The sequence below is a fragment of the Grampus griseus genome, assembly GCF_964374135.1.
Source record: "Grampus griseus genome assembly, chromosome: 1".
NCBI lineage: Eukaryota > Metazoa > Chordata > Mammalia > Artiodactyla > Delphinidae > Grampus > Grampus griseus.
Genome location: NC_139017.1, coordinates 165293427 through 165315354, shown reverse-complemented (window position 1 = coordinate 165315354; position 21928 = coordinate 165293427). Strand labels below are relative to the sequence as shown.

Genomic DNA, 21928 nt, shown 5'->3' with positions numbered 1-21928 from the left:
AGTCTTCATCTTACTTGGGAAGTTTGATATAATTAACCATTCCTTCTTCTGTGAAAACTTTCTTCACTTGACTTCTGGGACACCCCACTCCTGGTTTTTCTTACCTCATTGGCTCTTTCTTCTCAGTCCCCTTTGCTAGTTCCTCCTTGTCTCCCCAAACTCTAAATGTTGAAGGACTGCAGGAATCAGATTTTAGACCTTTTCTCTAGCTACACACACTTCCTTGGTGACACACCCAAACCCACGGTTTTCAAATACCATCTAGAGACTTCCCTGGTAGTCCAGTGGTTAAGAATCCACCTTCCAATGCAGGGGATGCAGGCTCGATCCCTGGTTGGGGAACTAAGATTCCACATGCCGCAGGGCAACTAAGCCCATGCTGCAACTACTGAGCCCGCACGCTCTAGAGCCTGTGTGCCATAACTAGAGAGCCTGCGTGCCAGAATTACAGAGCCCACACAGTCTGGCGCCTGCACGCCACAACTAGAGAGAAGCCTGCACGCCACAACTAAGACCCAAGGCAGCCAAAAATAAATAAATAAATAAATAAATATATATTTAAAAACCCATCTAGATGCTTATGCCTCCCACATTTATAATCTCCAGCCAAAATTCTCCTATGAACTCCATGATATAAGCAACTGCTCACTCAACAGCTCCATCTGGATGTCTAAGAGACATCTAACTCATAACATGTCCAGAACTGAACTACTATCTTTCAATCCCGCTAATTTGCTCTTCTCTATAGCCTTCCTCATTTCAACAAATGGCAATTCCATCCTTCCAGCCGCTCAGGTCATGAGTCTTAAAGTCATCTTTGGTTCCTTTCTCTCATATCTCCATATCCAACTCATCAATAAATCCTGTTAGATATGCTTTCAAATTATCCAGAATCTGACCACTTCTCACTAGCTTCAGCCATATCACCCTACAACATTATCAACTCTATAAATCAGCATTAACAGGGCACAGCACTTTAAAAAAAAAAAAAAAAGCTACTGATAAAAGGTATCCTGAAACAAAAAATACACAAGAGTAATTGGTATTAATTCTGAAATGTATTTTTTGGTGTGGCTAGGTTCTCTGGCCACACTAGGCCTAGCCTGGTTTGAATATTTTTAAATTTGAGAATATCTGTATTTGAGTATTTTAAAACTGTTCTGGGAAGAAAATTTTGCTTTATATTGTTTCTATTAACATAATGCAGTTGTGCCTCATTATTACATCATCCACCATCCATATTTTCTCCCTACCCATTACAAATACAGGCAAAAGCAAAGAAAGCACATGCAGTGGCACTATGAAAATACAGTTGAGGGGCTTCCCTGGTGGCGCAGTGGTTAAGAATCCACCTCCCGATGCAGGAGACATGGGTTCGAGCCCTGGTCCAGGAAGATCCCACGTGCCGCGGAGCAACTAAGCCAGTGCGCCACAACTACTGAGCCTGCGCTCTAGATCCCGTGAGCCACAACTACTGAAGCCCGCGTGCCTAGAGCCCACGCTCCGCAACAAGAGAAGCCACCACAATAAGAAGCCCACGCACCGCAACAAAGATTAGCCCCCGCTCACCCCAACTAGGGAAAGCCTGTGGGCAGCAACAAAGACCCAACGCAGCCAAAAATAAATTAAAAAAAAAAAATAGTTGAACACACCTAAGTGAGGAAGCTAAGTGTCAGATTATTATACTTCTTTCATAACACGTCTATATTTTTAGAACCATTCAGGTTTGCTTCATTAAGCATATCTAAAATGAAAAAAATCTGTATTTTCAGGAAAAGCAATTTAATGATTACCTTACAGAAAGAATTCGTAACAGCAAGCTCCTCATACTCTAAATTATCATTTGAATGTTAGAAGTCCAACTTATAGCTTTTCCATAAGAATACTGCTCTATTTTAAAAGAAACATCAGGGAATCCCCTGGTGGTCCAGTGGTTAGGACTCCATGCTTTTACTGCAGGGGGCATGGGTTTGATCCCTGGTTGGGGAACTAAGATCCCACATGCCCCGTGGCACGGCCAAAACAAAACAAAAAATTAAAATTAAAAATATAAGTAAATAAAAGAAACATCCACAAACCTATGGTTAACTAAGTGCCCAATATTATAATCACTGAGGTCCATGAAGAAACATGCCAAAAATACTGATTTGTTTGAGAAATAGGAGATGGTCTCATTTCAAGACCAATTTAACTTAGGACATTAAAAGAACTTAAAAAGGCTGAAAATAAATAGTATTCAAAAACTAAGATCACTCTTTTTAAAGTTTTTAAGCTCAATTTTTAATTAACTAAAATGTAACATAAATGTTTTCCTTTTATTAACTTGTTGAGCCATTCTGGCTCCATATGAGCTGTTCAGAGTAACCACTCAATCATGTGCAGGTTAATCCTCCCCCTCTAGGATGAACAGAATCTAGCGAATACCCTAACAACAGTTCTTCCTTTACTCACTAGGCATTAAGGCTTTGAAAGTTTTGGCTGTCTATTATCTATCCACTCATTACTTCAACAGTAATAGAGGAAGCCCTCTGAGACTCTGGAAGGAATCAACAGAAGTAACCAGACAGCTCAACAGTGTATTTTTTTTTTTGGGGGGGGGGGGAGCTGCGTAGGGTCCTAGTTGTAGCACGCGGGGAGTCTTCGTTGAGGGGTATGGGATCTTTCGTTGCGGCACGGGCTCTTTGTTGTGGCACACAGGCTCCAGGGTACGTGGACTCTGTAGTTTGCGGCACTCGTGCTCTGTAGCTGAGGCGTGCGGGCTTAGCTGCCCCACTGAATGTGGGATCTTAGTTCCCCAAAAAGGGATCGAACCCGCGTCCCCTGCATTGGAAGGCGGATTCTTTATAACTGGACCACCAGAGAAGTCCCTCAACAGTGTCTTTTGATTATCTACTAGGGTTGTTCCCTTATCCAGCTCCTATTCACTATTTTGCAAACACAGCAGCTTTTCTTTATATGTAATTCAAGTCAGATGCTACAAAGTCATATACTTACAGGTCTGTTAAATACACTGGTTCTTTAACACTTCAACTAGCTAATACACCAAAGAGTTAGATCCCAATCTACCATTTCCTTTGAATTCCTCCACAGATCATCAGTGCTATGCTCTTTAAACAAGAGTTTATTACATAGATATGATCTCCACAGAGATTACATTTGTCAATGGAAACAAATTAAAACAGTTTTACAATACCAGCTGAAGAATACAAAGATACTGTGACACATGGTAACTAGACTTATCATGGTAACCATTTTGAAACTACAGAAATATCAAATTACTGTGTTGTGCACCTGGAACTAACATAGTGTTGAAAGTCAACTGTACTTCAAAAACAAACTCATAGAAAAAGAGATTAATCTGTGGCTACCAGAGGCAGGGTTGAGGAGAGGATGAACTAGATGAAGGTAGTCAAAAGGTACAAAAGTACTAGGTGTACAATGTACAACATAATATAATTAGCACGGCTGTATGTTATATAAGAAAGTTGCTAAGAGAGTAAATCCTAAGACTTCTCATCACAAGGAAAAATCATTATTTTTTTCTATTTCTTTAATTTTATGAAATGATGGACACCCACTAAACTTAGTGTGGTCATCATTTCATGATGTATGTAAGTGAAACCATTATGCTGTACACCTTAAGTTTATATAGTGCTGTATGTCAAGTATTTCTCAATAAAACTGGAAGAAAAAGGGAAAAAAAAGGATACAAAGATACTATAACCAGACTAAGTCTGAGAGCCAAGGCACACACACACAAAAAAACGCATTTCAAAATTGATACTTATCAAAAAAAAAAAATTGATACTTAACATTCTTGTGTATTTCTCATCTCAAGGTCAATGCTTAGCAACTATGTCCATTAATGAGTACTCACTTATAGGGTTAATTTACAGTAGATTTTTATTTATTTATTTATGGCTGCATTGGGTCTTCGTTGCTGTGCTTGGGCTTTCTTTAGTTGTGGTGAGTAGGGGCTACTCTTCATTGCGGTGTGCGGGCTTATTGTGGTGGCTTCTCTTGTTGCGGAACACGGGCTCTAGGCACGCGGGCTTCCGTAGTTGTGGCTCTTGGGCTCTAGAGTTGCTCCACGGCATGTGGAATCTTCCCGGACCAGGGCTTGAACCTGTGTCCCCTGCACTAGCAGGCAGATTCTTAACCAATGAACCACCAGGGAAGCCCTTTACAGTAGATTTTATCCAAAGATAAAACCTCGTAGTCTTCTCATAGCTTAATTTCAATAATGTCAGTCTCATGTACTGACCCTAATTTCAACTTCCTCAGTCAAGAGCTAATAATAATTTTGGGAGACTTCCCTGGTGGTCCGGTAGTTAAGAATCCACCTTCCAATGCAGGGGACGTGGGTTAGATACCTGGTCGGGAAACTAAGATCTCACATGCTGTGGAGCAACTAAGCCCGCACACCTCAACTAGAGAGCCCAAGTGCCGCAAACTACAGAGTCCACACACTCTGGAGCCCTCTCACCACAACTAGAGACAGAAAACCCACATGCCACAACTAGAGAGAAGCCCGCACACTGCAACGAAGAGCCCGAGTGCCACAACGAAGACCCGACGCAGCCAAAAATAAAAATAAATAAATAAAATAAAACATTAAAAGAAAGAGCTAATGATAATTTTTAGTAACTGTAATGAACCATAAAAGAACAAAAACCCAAACCTTAGAGCATCAATATGACACCAATTAAAACCAATTATGTACCAAACCTATCATCAACCCAGTATGTTAAAAAATTTAATTTTCAAAACATATAGGCCAAATCTCATGAAATCTAAACTTAAGGGAGAAATCCAAACTTTTACACTGCACTCTTATTGCAACAAACTGCTTGACAAGAGTGGCTTAGGCTGGTGATCTCATATAGGGATTTTTGCTGCAACCATATCTGCTGTATGTAATGATATCTAACATAGAGAAAAACGCACCTTTCTGCTAAAGAGAGAGTGCAATGTAAGAGAATGTATACATATTTTACAATTAGCATACTATTTGTTTCTAATTGGATACTCAAAAGTTTACTCTATTAAATTGTTCAAATACTTCCAGTGAAATCTTAAAGTACTAGCAAACTCTTTCTTTATCTACATAAAGCAAAGATAAAACAAGTTTCCATTAAAGAGCTCATTAATGAAACCAATCTAATAAAAAAAGTTTATTTCTATAATTATGAGATAGATACAACCAACTAATTTTACACCAGGCTATATTCGACATTGTAAAGAACAGAACCATATGATACAATTTTTACTCCTAAGGATTTTATAATTAGTCAAAGAAACAAAACTAAGAAAATGTAGCAATAATTGATAAGGATATCACATGGTATACTACAGATAACTTTTTCAAAATGTATTCTCCTCTTGGAAGTGTTTCAAGCTGCCTCAAGAACAAGAAAAAGGGCAAAGCATCAATTCCATTTTTATTCATTTTGTATGAGGGCTTAAGGTAAGGGAAAAAAAAAATCCTGATGCCAGGAACAAAATTTAAAACCATTAGAAAAAAATACATATGGTGTAGGAGTCCCTGTAAGAAAGCTGAACTATATTTCCATACTGCTTAAAAATAAAATATAAATGTAGATTTTAAAGGGTCACAACATAAATAGAACATTAAAGATAAAGGATGGTGGAGGGGAATTCATGAGAGGACAAAAGTGAGTGAAAGGCTAAAGATATCATTCACTTGTATATTGTTTCAATGACACTTTCTTCTGTAAGGAATGTAGATGGTTTAGAGTCCCAATCCCAACTCTATCAATAATTATATAGCATTAAGTAATTTTTTGAGACTCAAAACAAACATATGTAGCTGATACAGGTATCACAAAAAACAAAAATGCTTAGAGCCCTTTTAATAATGTTAAATATTAAGAAACAGAACATTAATTGTAATAACGTATAAAAGAAGTTCAGGGAACAAAGACCAATAACTGTAAACATTTACATACAGAGAACATCCTACATACAGAGAACATAATTAGAATTAGCTCTGATATGCATCTAAAGTGTTATGTTAAATGGTGATGTCTTTATTTATCGATTCACAAACCAGAAATAATAATCTTTGCTTCTGGCTACCTGAAAAGTTAAGTTTCAGCTTTTAGAAGGGTGCCATTGACAACGTTTAAGTAAAGTTTTAAGATTTCTTAGAATTCTAATATAAGTAGGAGATACATAACAATACCATCTAAATATTTTAACTGACATCGTCACCTAAGGAAGCTACTGCCATCACTTTGTTTTAAAGAAAATCCTGTAAGATTATCATTTAACCTAGTTTAAATTTTAAGTTACGAAGTCTGGATTACAGTACTCAAAGAAAAAAAGCATAACCAATTATTTGTCAAATACTGTGTGCCTACTATACTCCTGGCACTACGCTAGGCACCAAACAGAAAAGGTCCGTGCAGTAACAGGGCTTACCTTCTGGCACACAGTTTTTTCCCTTTAAAGGATTAGAATAGGCTATAGCACAAAGGTATATGAAGAGACCTTCATGAAAACAGATGGAGGACGGATTCCTTCTTTGTTCAAGTATAGACCAATGTGCTCAACCTTTTATCTGATTCTACATCCCCTTGTGCAACCCACTCCCTTCAATAAATCTCTCTGTGAACACTGAGTATCTTCTATGTGATGAAGGGGAGGGTCAAGGAGGGAGGACAAGCACCATTCAAAATTCCTGACATAAAACAGAATAAAGCAACTGTTTCTCCTTAATAACCTCACCCCAAGGACCTAAAATGGTGTGTTGTTAGTTGCATAGTTTTAGTAGCCAGTTCCAAAAACTCTACATTCCTTTACAAAGTGTTTGGGTATATACCAGTCACATGATTATCCCTACTTATGATGGCAGCAAAATACAGATGGATATCCAAAAAAATAATAATAGCTCTTTGAAAAAAATCAATTTTTCCCCCATCATACAATAGGTAGAATTATTTACAAACTGGAAAGATTTCAGCGAACAGCTGAAGAACACTTACTTCTGTTCCAATTCCAGGTTGCATGCCAGAGTACACACTGTCTGGTGGAGGACCACCATACTTCCTCTGTCCTGTGGTTACATCCAGGGTATAACCAGTCCTCTCAAGCAAGGCCTAAAGATTATACATAATTATTTATAGTTGAATATTAAATATCATACACACACAAATCAAAATATAAATCTTTTCCAAAAGGTACCCTAACATCTTAGGTTATGTATTTCAGTTAAGGGAAAAAAATCACGAAGTTCACACTGGTTCCTCTCACACGTGTTGACCTTTACTTCTCCTTTCCATACATTTAACGGAAAGAGTTGCAGGCAAGTTAAGTCTCCAAGCACACATCACTTTTTTGTTATGAGAACAGAAAAAAGGGGAAAGGATTACTAAAACTTCGACATAAGCTGACCCCAGGCTACCTATTCATACTTATGTACCACAGTATTCCTCATTTTGCACCCCCTCTATGTCAACCAGAATTTTTCCTTATTTGCTCCCTTTACGTAGCATACTTACATCCAGTGACTCTTTTCAAATGAAATGTTCTCTATCCCCTTTCAAGAACATTGTGGAAAGGTTGTATTAATTCCAGTGAGGATGCTGGCATTAAAGGATATCAAAGTGATTTGAGAGTCCGTATCATACTGACAATAATAAATTCATAATACAACTAACAAAGTTCTCTATCCTTAAAAAAAGCAGAAGTCCTAGCTCTTTTATGCAACTTCTCTAATTTACTATTTCTCACATCATCCTACTCTTTCTACTGTACTCAAATAATTTAACCTTTATTTTGTTTAATCCTGTTGTTTTGTACTCCTACTATACCATAAGCTCCATAAAAACCAGACCATTTCTCATACAGCACAGACTCAAAACATCTGGCAATTACCAAATGAATATACTCTCAGGTTTCAAAAAACAAACTATGTTTCCTGATTTCCAACCTTCCTCACAACATTATATTAGGTATTAAGAGGAATCATAGAAAAGAAGATAATGTCCTTGCCCTTAAGGGTTTGTGTTCATATGAAAGGCCTACAGAACAAAGACACATGGAAAAAAAGAAATGGAATCTACCTAGAAAGGAGAATTTTACACTTCAGGTTTTTAAAATCACAGCATGTCAGAGCAGCAAGAGACTTCAGACATCACCAAGTTCAATAGTTTTCAAAAATATCTCTGGAGGAGCCCCGGGATTCCAGTTACCTTAGACTCTCCATTCTTCTACCTTTGACTATTTTAACCACAGAAATACGTGTAATATAGAATACACACAAAACATATTACATATTATACATTACTTGTATAATACGTAATATACACATATTACATATATAATATGCACCTTCTCAAGAGCAAATAGCCAGCTTTAGGGAAATCATACAGATCTATCCAGTGAACAGCAATAAGTTTTTAAAAAACAACCATTACAGCAAATAGAGTTTTCATCTATTAGTTAAAAGACATAAGAATGGGATTGTGGGGCTTCCCTGGTGGTGCAGTGATTGAGAGTCCGCCTGCCGATGCAGGGGACACGGGTTCGTGACCCGGTCCGGGAAGATCCCACATGCCGCGGAGCGGCTGGGCCCATGAGCCATGGCCGCTGAGCCTGCGCGTCCGGAGCCTGTGCTCCGCAACGGGAGAGGCCACAACAGTGAGAGGCCCACATACCGCAAAAAAAAAAAAAGAATGGGATTGTGCCATTTTACAAATGAGGGAAAAAAGGTACAAAGGAGCTTTATATAAGCTAGTTACATGATAAAAACTATATTTCTTGTCTAAAACGTAAAATTGGACAAACTTCAACATTAAATAAATTAACTATTTCAAACTCAAAAGTCTATCACTGCAGCAAAACATCAATAGCCATTTAATTCTTTTACTAAAAGCCCTATATTCACCTTTCAGTTTATCAAAAGACTAATAGTAATAATAATAATGGCTCATAGTTACACTGTTCTCGCTACATTCCAGGCATTACTCTAAGCACTTTGAGTATCTTAATTCCTTTAACCTTCACACTTCATGAGGTAGGTACTATTACTGTTCCCAGTTTACAAACAAAGAAACTGAAGTAAATAAAAACTGAGAAGGAGGAAAGCAGTTATTAAAACACCTCTTCAGGGCTTCCCTGATGGCGCAGTGGTTGAGAGTCCGCCTGCCAATGCAGGGGACACGGGTTGGTGCCCCAGTCCGGGAAGACCCCACATGCCGCGGAGACCTCACATGCTGCGGAGCGGCTGGGCCCGTGAGCCATGGCTGCTGGGCCTGCGCATCCGGAGCCTGTACTCCGCAACGGGAGAGGCCACAGCAGGGAGAGGCCACAGCAGGGAGAGGCCCGCGTACCGGTAAAAAAAAAAAAGCCAAAAAACCACCTCTTCAGCAAGAGAAAAGACAAAATACTTGGAAAGAAACTGAAGAGACATGATTGAATCAATCTAGAAAACTATTATTGGAAGTATCAATAAATATGTCATTCATAGCCAAAAGAACAAGGAATAAGGGAGAGTATGTTTAGGAATTTTCACCAAACATACAATTAAATGTCTGCCCCTAAAATTCTTCTTATGTAATTTTCCCTAAATCATCTCATTTCCAAACACTAGTTTTTCTTTTTCTTTTTTTTTTTTACGTGCAGTAAAAACTGTTTCTAGGGCTTCCCTGGTGGCGCAGTGGTTGAGAGTCCGCCTGCCGATGCAGGGGACACGGGTTCGTGTCCCGGTCCGGGAAGATCCCACATGCCACGGAGCGGCTAGGCCTGTGAGCCATGGCCACTGAGCCTCCGCGTCCGGAGCCTGTGCTCCGCAAGGGGAGAGGCCACAACAGTGAGAGGCTCGCGTACCGCAAAAGAAAAAAAACTGCTTCTAGGAAACATGAAAAGAAGCATTTGATCTCACAATTAAATTTAATTTCATTGCAACTATCCAAGTCAAGCTTTACCTTGATCTTTGCTTCATCGGGTCCCTTTGTAGACTCTTGCACCTTGCTCCCCTGTTTCTCCCTTTGCCTGTAGGTCTTCATAACTCCACATAAAAATGCACTTTTGTTCTAGAACAGCCAAGTAATTCAATGAAAAAGAATCACCAGGAATTGATGAAGGGTCAAATACATATTTAAATTTCAGAAGACCAGAATTTTAACAAAATATTTACTCATTTATTCACTCAACAAATATTTGCAGAGTGGTTGTTACATGCCAGACTGGAACAGACAGCAGTTAAGACACACAAGACCTCCGGGGAGCTTACCTGCTACACTGGCAAAACAGTCTTCCATTGGTTGATATTTAAATGTATCTGGGCTATTTTGCCAGGTGTCCTGAATTTATTCCTCCCACCAACATTTCCCTCCAAGATAATAAAACAGGACCACATAATCCAAAAATATTACAAAGGAGTGGGAGACTTTTACTTTATGCTTGTGTTTCTGAAAACTCTCTGCCATGTAAATCATTTTTTCTTTAAGCTTATTTTTTAAAAGAAGCAGAGGTAGTCAGAAACAAAAATACCACTCCTCCACAGGAAAAAAAGTCACAGTAAAATAATTTCAGATCATTAGTTGTTCAAAGACATTTCTGAATAATGACCTTACCTGAACATGTGATAAGTCACTTTCCTTGAACTGTTGTAGTACAGACAGAGCTCCTTCTTCATTAAATTCCCTGAGAGCATCAATGGCTCTTTCATCAAGATCGACATAAGCTACCAAGCCTAAAAATTAAATTGAAAAGGGGTAACATTATTGCAACAAAGGGGATAATCTAAACTGTGCTATCAGTGTTTAATCAAGAATTGTTATATTTAATACTATCACTAACTACATTTTCATTTAACTATATGCATATAGGCAGCTATAAAAATACTATACAGAAAGGTCAAGAGTACAAATATGAAAACAAAAGATAAAATGTCAACACCTATAAACATAAATTTCAATCCCCATATCCCCACAAAAACCAAAAAAATCCTAACCCCATTTCCCACTCCCCAAAACGTTTAAGTTCCGGAAGTTAAATCTGATGTACACATTGTACTACAGATTAAGCATTAATATAACATGTTAGGGTGATAAGAACACACTGTATTTCCCAAGGAGCAACCTTCAAATTACATGCACTGTTGGAGTTATTGCTAACCACACAAGAAGTGGGGAAAAAAATAAGAGAACCTTTTTTACTAAATAATTCTTTCCACTCTCCAAAAAGTGTCACAGGCTTTCCCTCCTTAACACCTAAGATAAAATGAAATTCATCTATTTATCTGAACATCTACTTTGCTGCAGTCAGAATGTGGAAAGGCATAATTTTAAACTTTTCTATAAATGCCAGTGCAGCTTGATTAATCAATTCTGAAAGTCATATTTTAAGGCATTTTTGTTCTTCATAAGTGTCACAATGAGATTTTAAAAGATGCTGTGGCATTCACAACACTGTCAATGACAATTTTTGCAAATGGCATTAAAAGGACTTTACTGTAGACTTAACGAGCAAACTATACAGAAAATATATGCACTGCATTCTATATATATACAGTATATTTAACTGCACACAGAACATTTACTAAGTTTAATTTCTTAAGTCTGTTAAATTTTATATTTCTCAATATATTTCAGAATTGATCCAAAGTAAAATGGAAATATTTGGCAGATTAAAACCCCCAAATCCATATGAACTAACATCAAAAGTGACTCCATTTTGGTAAAGCCAAAAAGAACTTTACTCCATAATAAATACTGTCACTTGCGAGGTTACTTTTAAAAAACTGTTGCCATGATTTGTTTTAAGAGCTCAAAATGAGCATGCCTAAATAACTGGAGTTTCCTTACTTGAATATTCCATATCACCACCCAAAGACACAACTCAGGATACCCATCAGTCCGTTCTGTCAATCCAACCCTACACCCAAACCATCAGCCTCTTATCAGTAACAGAACACTCTACAAGAGAGTATCTCGAAGCAGATCACTGCCAATTCTCTATGGCAGAATGTCACAGAAAGTTCCTGAGGACTGATTTTCAAATGGGACCATCACCCAGGAGTCATTTTGAGAAGTCATTTTAATGTCTAAAATTATCTTGAGCTTCTCAGATTAAAAAAAAAAAAAAATGTTTTAAGGACAAAAAACCCCCAGATATTTGTTACTACGGTACTTAAGACATGTTTGTGAGACAGTTCAATTCTCTCTCCCAGAATCTGGATAGGCACACAAAACACAGAGGAAGAAAGTTTCCATCTATGGCCCCAAAGGGGGAGGACACATTTATTTATGAACAACACTTCCTAAGGGGATACATTTCTCTCCCTCTTTAGAACTTCAAACCACTTACAACCACCATATTAAAATGTTCAAATTTCCTTAAGCACTTAACCATGGGACTCCTAGATTTAAAAAAAAACAAAGAAAGAAAAAAAAAGCAGCTGTTACAAACCAAACACTTCCAAATTACTGAGAGTTGTGGATTTCTGTCTGTTAGAAACTAGACAGGCCACAAACTCTCAAGGAGTCGGACATTTATTATCATTTCAGACAATACAGTCTAACTAGTCCTCTTATTATGCCACCTAATCAGACCTAAGCTGTTTTAACAATCACTTTAAGAAGCTAAAGTAGAAAAGTAAAAGCAAAATGATGACTGATTTAGATTAAGAAAAAATGTAAAATTTGATATGCTGAAACATATATATTAATTGATGGTAAATCTAAGACAAATTGATGTACTGTTCTGAAACAACTAAGACTGCATATTCAACACTAAGAAGGCTTTGAAATAATGAAATAAGAATATCAAAGTCAAACCCAATATGCCCTCAATGAAGGGAAAGTAACATTCAGCTCTATATAGATCAGAAACAATAATATTTAACCTTAAAAAAAAGTCTATAAAATTCAAAGTGGTTTGCCCTCACTTTCATAACCAGTCAGAAACAAGAAATGTATATTATACCTGTCTGAAATATTTCATCAAGTCTTTCTGCCACCTTCTGTGGGAGGCCTGCCTCTATCAGTGTCTTGTAGTGTTCTGTGTGAGTTACACTGGAAGTATCCATTGGTTCTTCCTCTTCTTTTAACTGTACCGCATTACCATTCACCTGATTAGCCATTTTATTATGCTGCTGGAAAAAATTCAGGAGCTATATTACATTAAGCCAGAAATAACTAGTTTGTAGGACAATGCATGATTTATCTAAACTAATTTGTATACATGCTGCTAATAACTTCTATCAAAATATTATTTTATGATGCCTTTTCTGATGTATCTGACCTAAATTTGCATAATAATTCTGTAAAACCATGGAAAATGTACATGGAAGTGTTATTTAAGGAACTTCATGTACACTAGGTTAAATAAAGGCTTGAATTTACTTAAGGTAGAATCACTGATTAACAAAAGCAGCTGTTGTGTCCTGACGAGCTTATCAACAAATCACCACAAAATCCTAAAAAGCCCCTCAAGCTCTCAATTCTTACACAGTTTTAAAAAGTTTCGTTTAAAAACAGAATGAACACCCACAGACAACTTAAGGTTCAAGGACTTTCAAATTTTCCTAGCTCTGCTTCAAATCCAAGATAGGTGTGAAATAAATGCCCTGTTGTCTCTAGTTCAACATTCTGGTGATTTGGGTTTTCTCCGCCTCACTTAAAACAAAACAAAAAACACAACTTGACATTAATTTTTGTTCTAAAATTAATTTGCTATTCCCATTCACAGATTTAAAAGAAAAAATGACCAGGTTTAAAAGCTAAATGATTGTTTTAAGTCCACATAAAATAAAAAGTGAGCTATAGTTAAGGTTGCTTCTCAAAAAAAAAAAAATCATGAGTGTATACTGAATTTTTCATATCAGTAAAATAAACCTAAAAAACATATTTTAGAACGGATAACTAATTTCTTCCAAATAGTTTCAACAAACATTACCTAATTAGGATAAACTTAGGTCAGATGTCTCAGATTAACCTACCCAAATCATTTTGGGTGTTCAACCTGTACGTAATGCTGAAGTGGATCAACTCCCTGAAGAAAGAGATTAAATAATAAAACCATACAAGGCCAGTCTCTATACTACCTCCTCAAAAGACGGAATTAAAGTTAAAGTGCATTTGTCTGTGGTGAAATTATAATGTGATGAAGGTAATAAGCACCAGAATAAAGACATTGCAACGAATACTGAAATAGACATGAAGATGGATTTCAAGGAAAAGCCTACTTTTCTTGATGAAACTCAAGATACCTAGTCAGCTATAAAGAAAATACAAGTTTCCTAAAAAGCACTAAAACCCATACGTAAGATAACCACACCTCCAGACTGCTTATCAAAACACTGTGCAAATGCACCAGGTGCAGTTTTCCGACTTAAAACAACTTCATTTCAAAGTCCACCGATACTTAGTTGAAGTTAATGAAAACGGGAGGAAGACTGAGAAGGAGGTAATACAGGGTAGGAAGAGAGGAAAATGCAGAAAGGGTTACTTTGAAAATGGGATAAACAATATCATGACTTCTTATGATTACAAAACATTATTAAGACTTAGTAACCCTCTAATGTCTACACAGACGCAGACTCCATGGTTAATCGCTGGGTGGATAAATGTTTCTCAAGGCAAGCCTCAAATTCTGATGAACTGGCAAAAACAAAAACATTCAAAACTGGCACTTTTGATCAAGAAACTACTTACAGTTTAAGATGAATAGTTTACTGATTAATACACCTACTTCTATAAAGATGCATCCTAAAGTCCAAAACATCTTTGTGAACATTGAGTTTTCCATGCTCCCCCACCCCCAAATACGACCATAAGATCATCAGAACTCAGAAGTTCTCCGTATCACAAGACCCTTGCAGTATTGCACCTTGGAATACTATTAGTTACGGAAAGAAAGCAAATTTTAACAGAAAAGTTCAACGAACATCTGTTAAGGTGGTATTTTTTAAGTATGTGTAAAGCAAAAAGACAAGTTGCATATCAAGCACAAGACAGAAATATTTATGACTACCATCCATTGCAAAGGCTCTCTACAAGTTGATTCTGAAATTGTTTGAAATTTACAAAAAAAGTCTGTAAACTTTAACAACAACAAAAACGTACAACTATTAGAGTCCAGAAAATAAAACCTTTCGGATCAAGGAAAAAGCTCTCTTCAAGCCAAATACAATGTGCTCATTTTAAAAAAGACTTTCATGTCATATGAGACCATTTAAAACTCTTGTGTGTATTCAATACGATGCCACACAGCCAAACCATATTTCTGGATGCAGCAAATACACTAATGTGACTTAAGTCATTTGATCTAAACTTTTTTGCGAGAAGTAGAAATTTAAATAAGGACTCCTGGGAGATTTGGGAAGTCTGGCACTAGCCCCTCCCTGATTTTTTCTGAACATCTCGTGAAAATTCTTCACATTTAAGAGACCGGCTTTAAAAGAACCAACGAAATGAAGACTAACGGTTATCTCATGGCTTAGGAAGTGTCAAGCCCTTAACCTACGACTGACTCATGAGACATAAATTCAGCCTCCGGAGGACAGCAAAAATCTGAAACAGGTAGTGTGAAAGGACTGAACCCTTCAAGAGCCCCGTGGCTTCAAGTTTTAAATTTTGGCAATTACGGTTTTTACCGCAGAAGAAAAAGAATCGCCTTTCCAATTTAGTGCGCCTACGACAGTCTTAGAATTAGGTATCTCAGGCGCCGCTCGAAGGCTAAGTTTCATGGCCTCTAGTAGTCATTTTTTCCTTCAAATCTCGACTCGAAGCATGCAGAATGGAGGAGGGGAGGGAGGCTTCCTACACAAACCAGCCTTTTGGCCTCTGCTTCACACAAAAGTTTTCTCCCGGCTCAGGTCACCCGGGGTTTGCATCCCGCCCTCTGCCCACCCGCTCCCCATGCCGGTCCGGATCACCAACACATCCCACTCGTGGCTAGGCCGGAAGAGACGGGAGCGAGACGGCTCCGGCGGGGAGAAGCAATGGGGCCGCGGGCGCCCCAGGCCGCCGGCCCGGCCCGGCCGCGTGGAGCAGCGGGCGGAGGCGGGAAAAGCGCGCCCGGCCCGGCAGCCTGCGCGGAGGGCGCCGGGCCGGCCGGACCGCGAGCCGGGAGTTGGAGGGGCGGGGGGAGGACGAGCGAGGGCGAGGAGACGCCTCGGCTGGGTCAGGCCCTCAACTGAGCGGCCGGACGAGGCTGAAACCGCCACCAGCCCATCCCCACCCCCACCCCGGGGCCTCGGAGCGAAAACGAAACTGGGGACAAGGCGCCGTGCCCCGGCCGGGCCCAGTAGGGTCAGATCGGGGCTCCCGGCCCCTCCCCCCGCGGGCCGGCGCGAGACTCACCGGGGCAGAGCTGGGGCCGACGGCCTGGCCCGTGAGAATCAGCGCGAGGCGCTTTGAAAACGACTAGAAATGGCGCGCGCGCCACCCCCTCCCCCCCTCATGGACAGAGACGCGATCCCGGCAGCACGCGGGGTTTCCCGGAACTGCTTCCAGGGACTCCGAGAGGCCGGGCAATCACCGCGCGCGGCGGCCTGAGGAGCAGCTCAGAAGACCAATAGTAGCGAGAAGAGACGCACCACGCCGGACGACTTGGGAGCCAATCGATGAAGCCGTCGGCTGAGCCAATGAGGGAACTCAGCGCCGCCGGCTGGGGAGCCTCCGGGGCGGGGGCAGGAACACAAAGGGGTCTGTGGCGAAGCCCCGGGTGGAGGCGAAGCCGCGGTGCTCCAGGCCCAGGGTGCCGAGGCTCCTCCCTCTTCGTCTGCAGCCGGCGCGAGGCCGAAAAAGTAGGCCGCCTCCGGAGCCCCGCCCCCTACCGTCCGCACCGGCTTGTTCGGCCGCGGCCCTCCCGCCCCTTGGCTGGCGCCAGAGCGCCTGTAATCCCCCCGGGAGCCGCCGCCGCCGGCGTTCGCCCCAGACACGCCCACCGCCACGCGGTCCGGCCTCCCTCTTGGTCGTCTTTCGGGCGCTAGTTAGAACACGGTGTAAGGATTTGGCTCGTCTGTTTTGTTGGAGAATTTCTTCGTGTAGAAAATCATCCCATGGAACGCTCGGAAAGCTGACTCCCGGGCTCCCTTCCACACATCGTTGGGAGCAGCTCAGAATGTGAGGGAAATCGCTAAAGTGGGCGTTTCTCAAGAGCAATGTTACCTACAAATGACAGAGCAGAGACCTTTCTTCACGGGGTTTGGAGCTAATGAATATTCACAAGGTAGATAGGGCAGATGTATGCATCTACGAAACCAAAGGAATCGTGCAAGGAAAAGGGCTCATTCCCAAAGGAGACTAATCCCGTTATTCCTAAACATTTCTCACCTTCCACCCCCTACTGGTTTGTTCCCTGTCTTGCCTTAGTCCAAACCTATCTCATCCCACGGCCCTTCCTTCCCGACCCCATCTCCACTGCCCCATCCCTCTCGGGAAGTGGAGGAAGCCAAGCGGTGGTCTGCAAGATTTCCAGATAACTTCGAGGATCGTTTAAATTTCCCAGAAGCTATCAACCAAAAATTAATTATGGAAAACCTATGTGCCCGGTACTGGGCTAAACGTCACGGTGAATCCAACTTTTGTATTATGGGGTGTGAAACTTATACAAATGCTGGGATCCTTTAGAAAAATAATATAAAATGATGAGTGCAAATTTAGGAAGAGTCTTGGAAGGGCATGGTAAAGGGACTTTGAAGCTTAACCCTTATTAGCTTCACATAAATCTGCGTCTAGCTCGAGGGTTCTTAACCTATTTTGTGCCATTCGACAGTCTGGTGAAAGCTATGGATCTTTTAGGTTTTTAAATGCGTAAAATAAAGTAAAATACATAGCATTACAAATGTTGAAATACAATCAGGAAATACTTTTTTTTTTTTTTTTTTTTTTGGTGGTACGCGGGCTTCTCACTGTTGTGGCCTCTCCCGTTGCGGAGCACAGGCTCCGGACGCGCAGGCTCAGCGGCCATGGCTCACAGGCCCAGCCGCTCCGCGGCATGGAGGGATCTTCCTGGACTGGGGCACGAACCCGTGTCCCCTGCCTCATTAGGCGGACTCTCAACCACTGCGCCACCAGGAAAGCCCGGTAATACATTTTTAAAACTCTTGTGACATAGTAATCTTTTTCTTTAAATATTAAATATCAAGATCGTGAAGCAGGTCAAACAACTACTGAAATGTAAGCAATGAGGAGGTATTTCAAGAAATCCCACAACTATAATGTGTATGAAAATATCTGTGATTCCTATTGGTGACAGAGTGAAAAGTACTGCTAATTCTCTGGTTTGTTGCCTACATTCACAATGGGGAAAAATGCTTAATTTTGGCAGTATATTAGTGAGAATAAAGTTGTTATTTCATTCCCTTCCAAGTTGAAGGGCCAGTGAATTCCATTCAGAGATTCTTTTAAGTCCATTTAACACAGGATAAGAACCGCTGGACTGGATACTGTAATTAAAGTGATTCTATCATCCAATATTTTCTGAGATAATATTTCAAATATTCACCCATATGGTCCTCCTAAGTATTGTAAGGAACGGCACCAAGAAATAAATGGAGGAGAGCTTAAACAAGCTTTATTTGGGAACGCTCCCGGGCGAGGTTCACCGGTCCGAGTGAAAGGGGCCAGAGAAGTCGCGCCCGGGCGAGGGTTTGGGCAGAATTTATAGGGGAAGAAGGGAAAGGGGTGTGGTGAATCTGGGAGGGCGCAGGGTATTCCTTATTTGGTGGTCTTTTCGGGTATCCTGGCAATATCTGGTGCCGGTCGCATCAGTCTTGGGACCGTTAGTCCCGCCCCTCGAAAGGCGGGAAGGCTGGGCCGGGTGGAAAGCCCCCAGGTCAGTTCCTGGAACTGGGTGGTCCGGAAAGTCTCCAGGTCAGTTTCTGGAACTGGGTGGTCCGGAAAGTTTCGGTCTGATGCAACCTGTGAGTCTAATTGCGTTCCCCTGCCTCGGGCCAGTTGGCCTTACAAGTATACTCCACCTTTTCAGACCATATATCTTGATTTTTTTGAATTGGAAAGTATGGTCATCTGAGCTTTGCATTTCAAAAACAACTGTGTGTGTGTGTGCATTCGTGAATGCAGTATTATACAGATATTTGTTGTACGCCCTCTACATATAAATCACTGTGCTGAAAGTAGGAAATATAAAATGAATAAAACAATCTGTCCTCTGAGAGCTTACATTCTAGCTGACAAGTCAGGACAAGTATACAAATAGATATAATAAAAATGAGTTGCTAGGGAGAGCTCCAGCTAACCTTTTTTTAACCTTTTAACCTTTTAACCTTTTTCTTTTTAAAACTAGCTGTATTTTTTTTAGTAGATGTTCTTTTATTTTATTTTATTTGTCTGTGCTGGGTCTTAGTTGCGACATGTGGGATCTAGTTCCCTGACCAGGGATTGAACCCAGGCCCCCTGCATTGGGAGCGCAGTCCTAGCCACTGGACCACCAGGGAAGTCCCAGTAGATGTTCTTTATTACTTTGAAGAAGTTCCGTTTTATTCCTAATTTGTTGAGAGTTTTTTAGAATGGATGTTGGATTTTCCCAAATGTTTTTTGTCTATTGATCATGTGGTTTTTGTCCTTTATTAGTACAGTAAATGATTTTGGATTTTAAACAAATCTTGTATCCAATTTGTTTTTGAGCTTCTCAGATGTGTAGATTAGTGTTTTCTATTAATTTGGGGATTTTTTTGGCCATTCTTTCTTTCCTTATTTCTTTTTTTTTATACAGCAGGTTCTTATTAGTCATCAATTTTATACACATAAGTGTATACATGTCAATCCCAATTGCCCAATTCATCACACCCCCCCCCCCCCCGCAGCTTTCCCCCCTTGGTGTCCATACGTTTGTTCTCTACATCTGTGTCTCAATTTCTGCCCTGCAAACCGGTTCATCTGTACCATTTTTCTAGGTTCCACATATATGCATTAATATACGATATTTGTTTTTCTCCTTCTGACTTACTTCACTCTGTATGACAGTCTCTAGATCCATCCACGTCTCAACAAATGACCCAATTTCATTCCTTTTTATGGCTGAGTAATATTCCATTGTATATATGTACCACATCTTCTGTATCCATTCATCTGTCGATGGGCATTTAGGTTGCTTCCATGACCTGGCTATTGTAAATAGTGCTGCAGTGAACATTAGGGTGCATGTGTCTTTTTGAATTGTGGTTTTCTCTGGGTATATGCCCAGTAGTGGGACTGATGGATCATCTGGTAATTCTATTCTTAGTTTTTTAAGGAACCTCCATACTGTTCTCCATGGTGGCTGTATCAGTTTACATTCCCACCAACAGTGCAAGAGGGTTCCCTTTTCTCCACACCCTCTCCAGCATTTGTTGTTTGTAGATTTTCTGATGAAGCCCATTCTAACTGGTGTGAGGTGATACCTCATTGTAGTTTTGATTTGCAGTTCTCTAATAATTAGTGATGTTGAGTAGCCTTTCATGTGCTTCTTGGCCATCTGTATGTCTTCTTTGGAGAAATGTCTATTTAGGTCTTCTGCCCATTTTTGGATTGGGTTGTTTGTTCTTTTAATATTGAGCTGCATGAGCTGTTTATATATTTTGGAGATTAATCCTTTGTCCGTTGATTTGTTTGCAAATATTTTCTCCCGTTCTGAGGGTTGTCTTTTCGTCTTGTTTATGGTTTCCTTTGCTGTGCAAAAGGTTTTAAGTTTCATTAGGTCCCATTTGTTTATTTTTGTTTTTATTTCCACTACTGTAGGAGGTGGATCAAAAAAGATCTTGCTGTGATTTATGTCAAAGAGCATTCTTCCTATGTTTTCCTCTAAGAGTTTTATAGTGTCCAGTCTTACATTTAGGTCTCTAATCCATTTTGAGTTCATTTTTGTGTATGGTGTTAGGGAGTGTTCTAATTTCATTCTTTTACATGTAGCTGTCCAGTTTTCCCAGCACCACTTATTGAAGAGACTGTCTTTTCTCCATTGTATATCCTTGCCTCCTTTGTCATAGATTAGTTGACAATAGGTACGTGGGTTTACTTCTGGGCTTTCTATCTTGTTCCATTGATCTATGTTTCTGTTTTTGTGCCAGTACCATATTGTCTTGATTACTGTAGCTTTGTAATATAGTCTGAAGTCAGGGAGTCTGATTCCTCCAGCTCCGTTTTTTTTCCCTCAAGACTGCTTTGGCTATTCAGGGTCTTTTGTGTCTCCATACAAATTTTAAGATTTTTTGTTCTAGATCCGTAAAAAGTGCCATTGGTAATTTGATAGGGATTGCATTGAATCTGTAGATTGCTTTCGGTAGTATAGTCATTTTCACAATATTGATTCTTCCAATCCAAGAACATGGTATATCTCTCCATCTGTTGGTATCATCTTTAATTTCTTTCATCAGTGTCTTATAGTTGTCATTGTCATTTGTCTCTAGGTATTTTTTGATTTCCTCTTGATTTCTTCAGTGATCTCTTGGTTATTTAGCAACGTAGTGTTTAGCCTCCATGTGTTTGTGTTTTTTTACGTTTTTTCCCCTGTAATTCATTTCTAATTTCATAGTGTTGTGGTCAGAAAAGATGCTTGATATGATTTCACTTTTCTTAAATTTACTGAGGCTTGATTTGTGACCCAAGATGTGATCTATCCTGGAGAATGTTCCATGTTCACGTGAGAAGAAAGTGTAATCTGCTGTTTTTGGATGGAATGTCCTATAAATATCAATTAAATCTATCTGGTCTATTGTGTCATTTAAAGCTTCTGTTTCCTTATTTATTTTCATTTTGGATGATCTGTCCATTGGTGTAAGTGAGGTGTTAAAGTCCCCCACTATTATTGTGTTACTGTCGATTTCCACTTTTACAGCTGTTAGCGGTTGCCTTACGTATTGAGGTGCTCCTATGTTGGGTGCATGTATATTTATAATTGTTATATCTTCTTCTTGGATTGATCCCTTAATCATTATGTACTGTCCTTCCTT

General features: G+C 39.9%; 1 protein-coding gene across 4 annotated transcripts in view; it reads right to left on the bottom strand.

Annotated features, from left to right (window-relative positions):
• The window catches only part of HNRNPR (heterogeneous nuclear ribonucleoprotein R), a 35119-nt gene extending 18675 nt beyond the window's left edge, over positions 1-16444 (bottom strand). For 2 of the 4 annotated variants that reach the window (XM_082671612.1, XM_082671610.1), the window contains exons 1-5: positions 16335-16444; positions 12955-13120; positions 10602-10720; positions 9951-10058; positions 7008-7121 (exon numbers count right to left, since the gene is read on the bottom strand). In XM_082671612.1, the coding sequence (XP_082527738.1) occupies positions 7008-7121; positions 9951-10058; positions 10602-10720; positions 12955-13111 (498 nt within the window). In that variant the 5' untranslated portion in view covers positions 13112-13120; positions 16335-16444. Of the gene's footprint in view, positions 1-7007; positions 7122-9950; positions 10059-10601; positions 10721-12954; positions 13124-16334 lie in introns of all 4 variants that reach the window. The other 2 variants (XM_082671611.1, XM_082671613.1) reach the window with 2 other exon arrangements.
• Positions 16445-21928: the final 5484 nt, after the last annotated feature.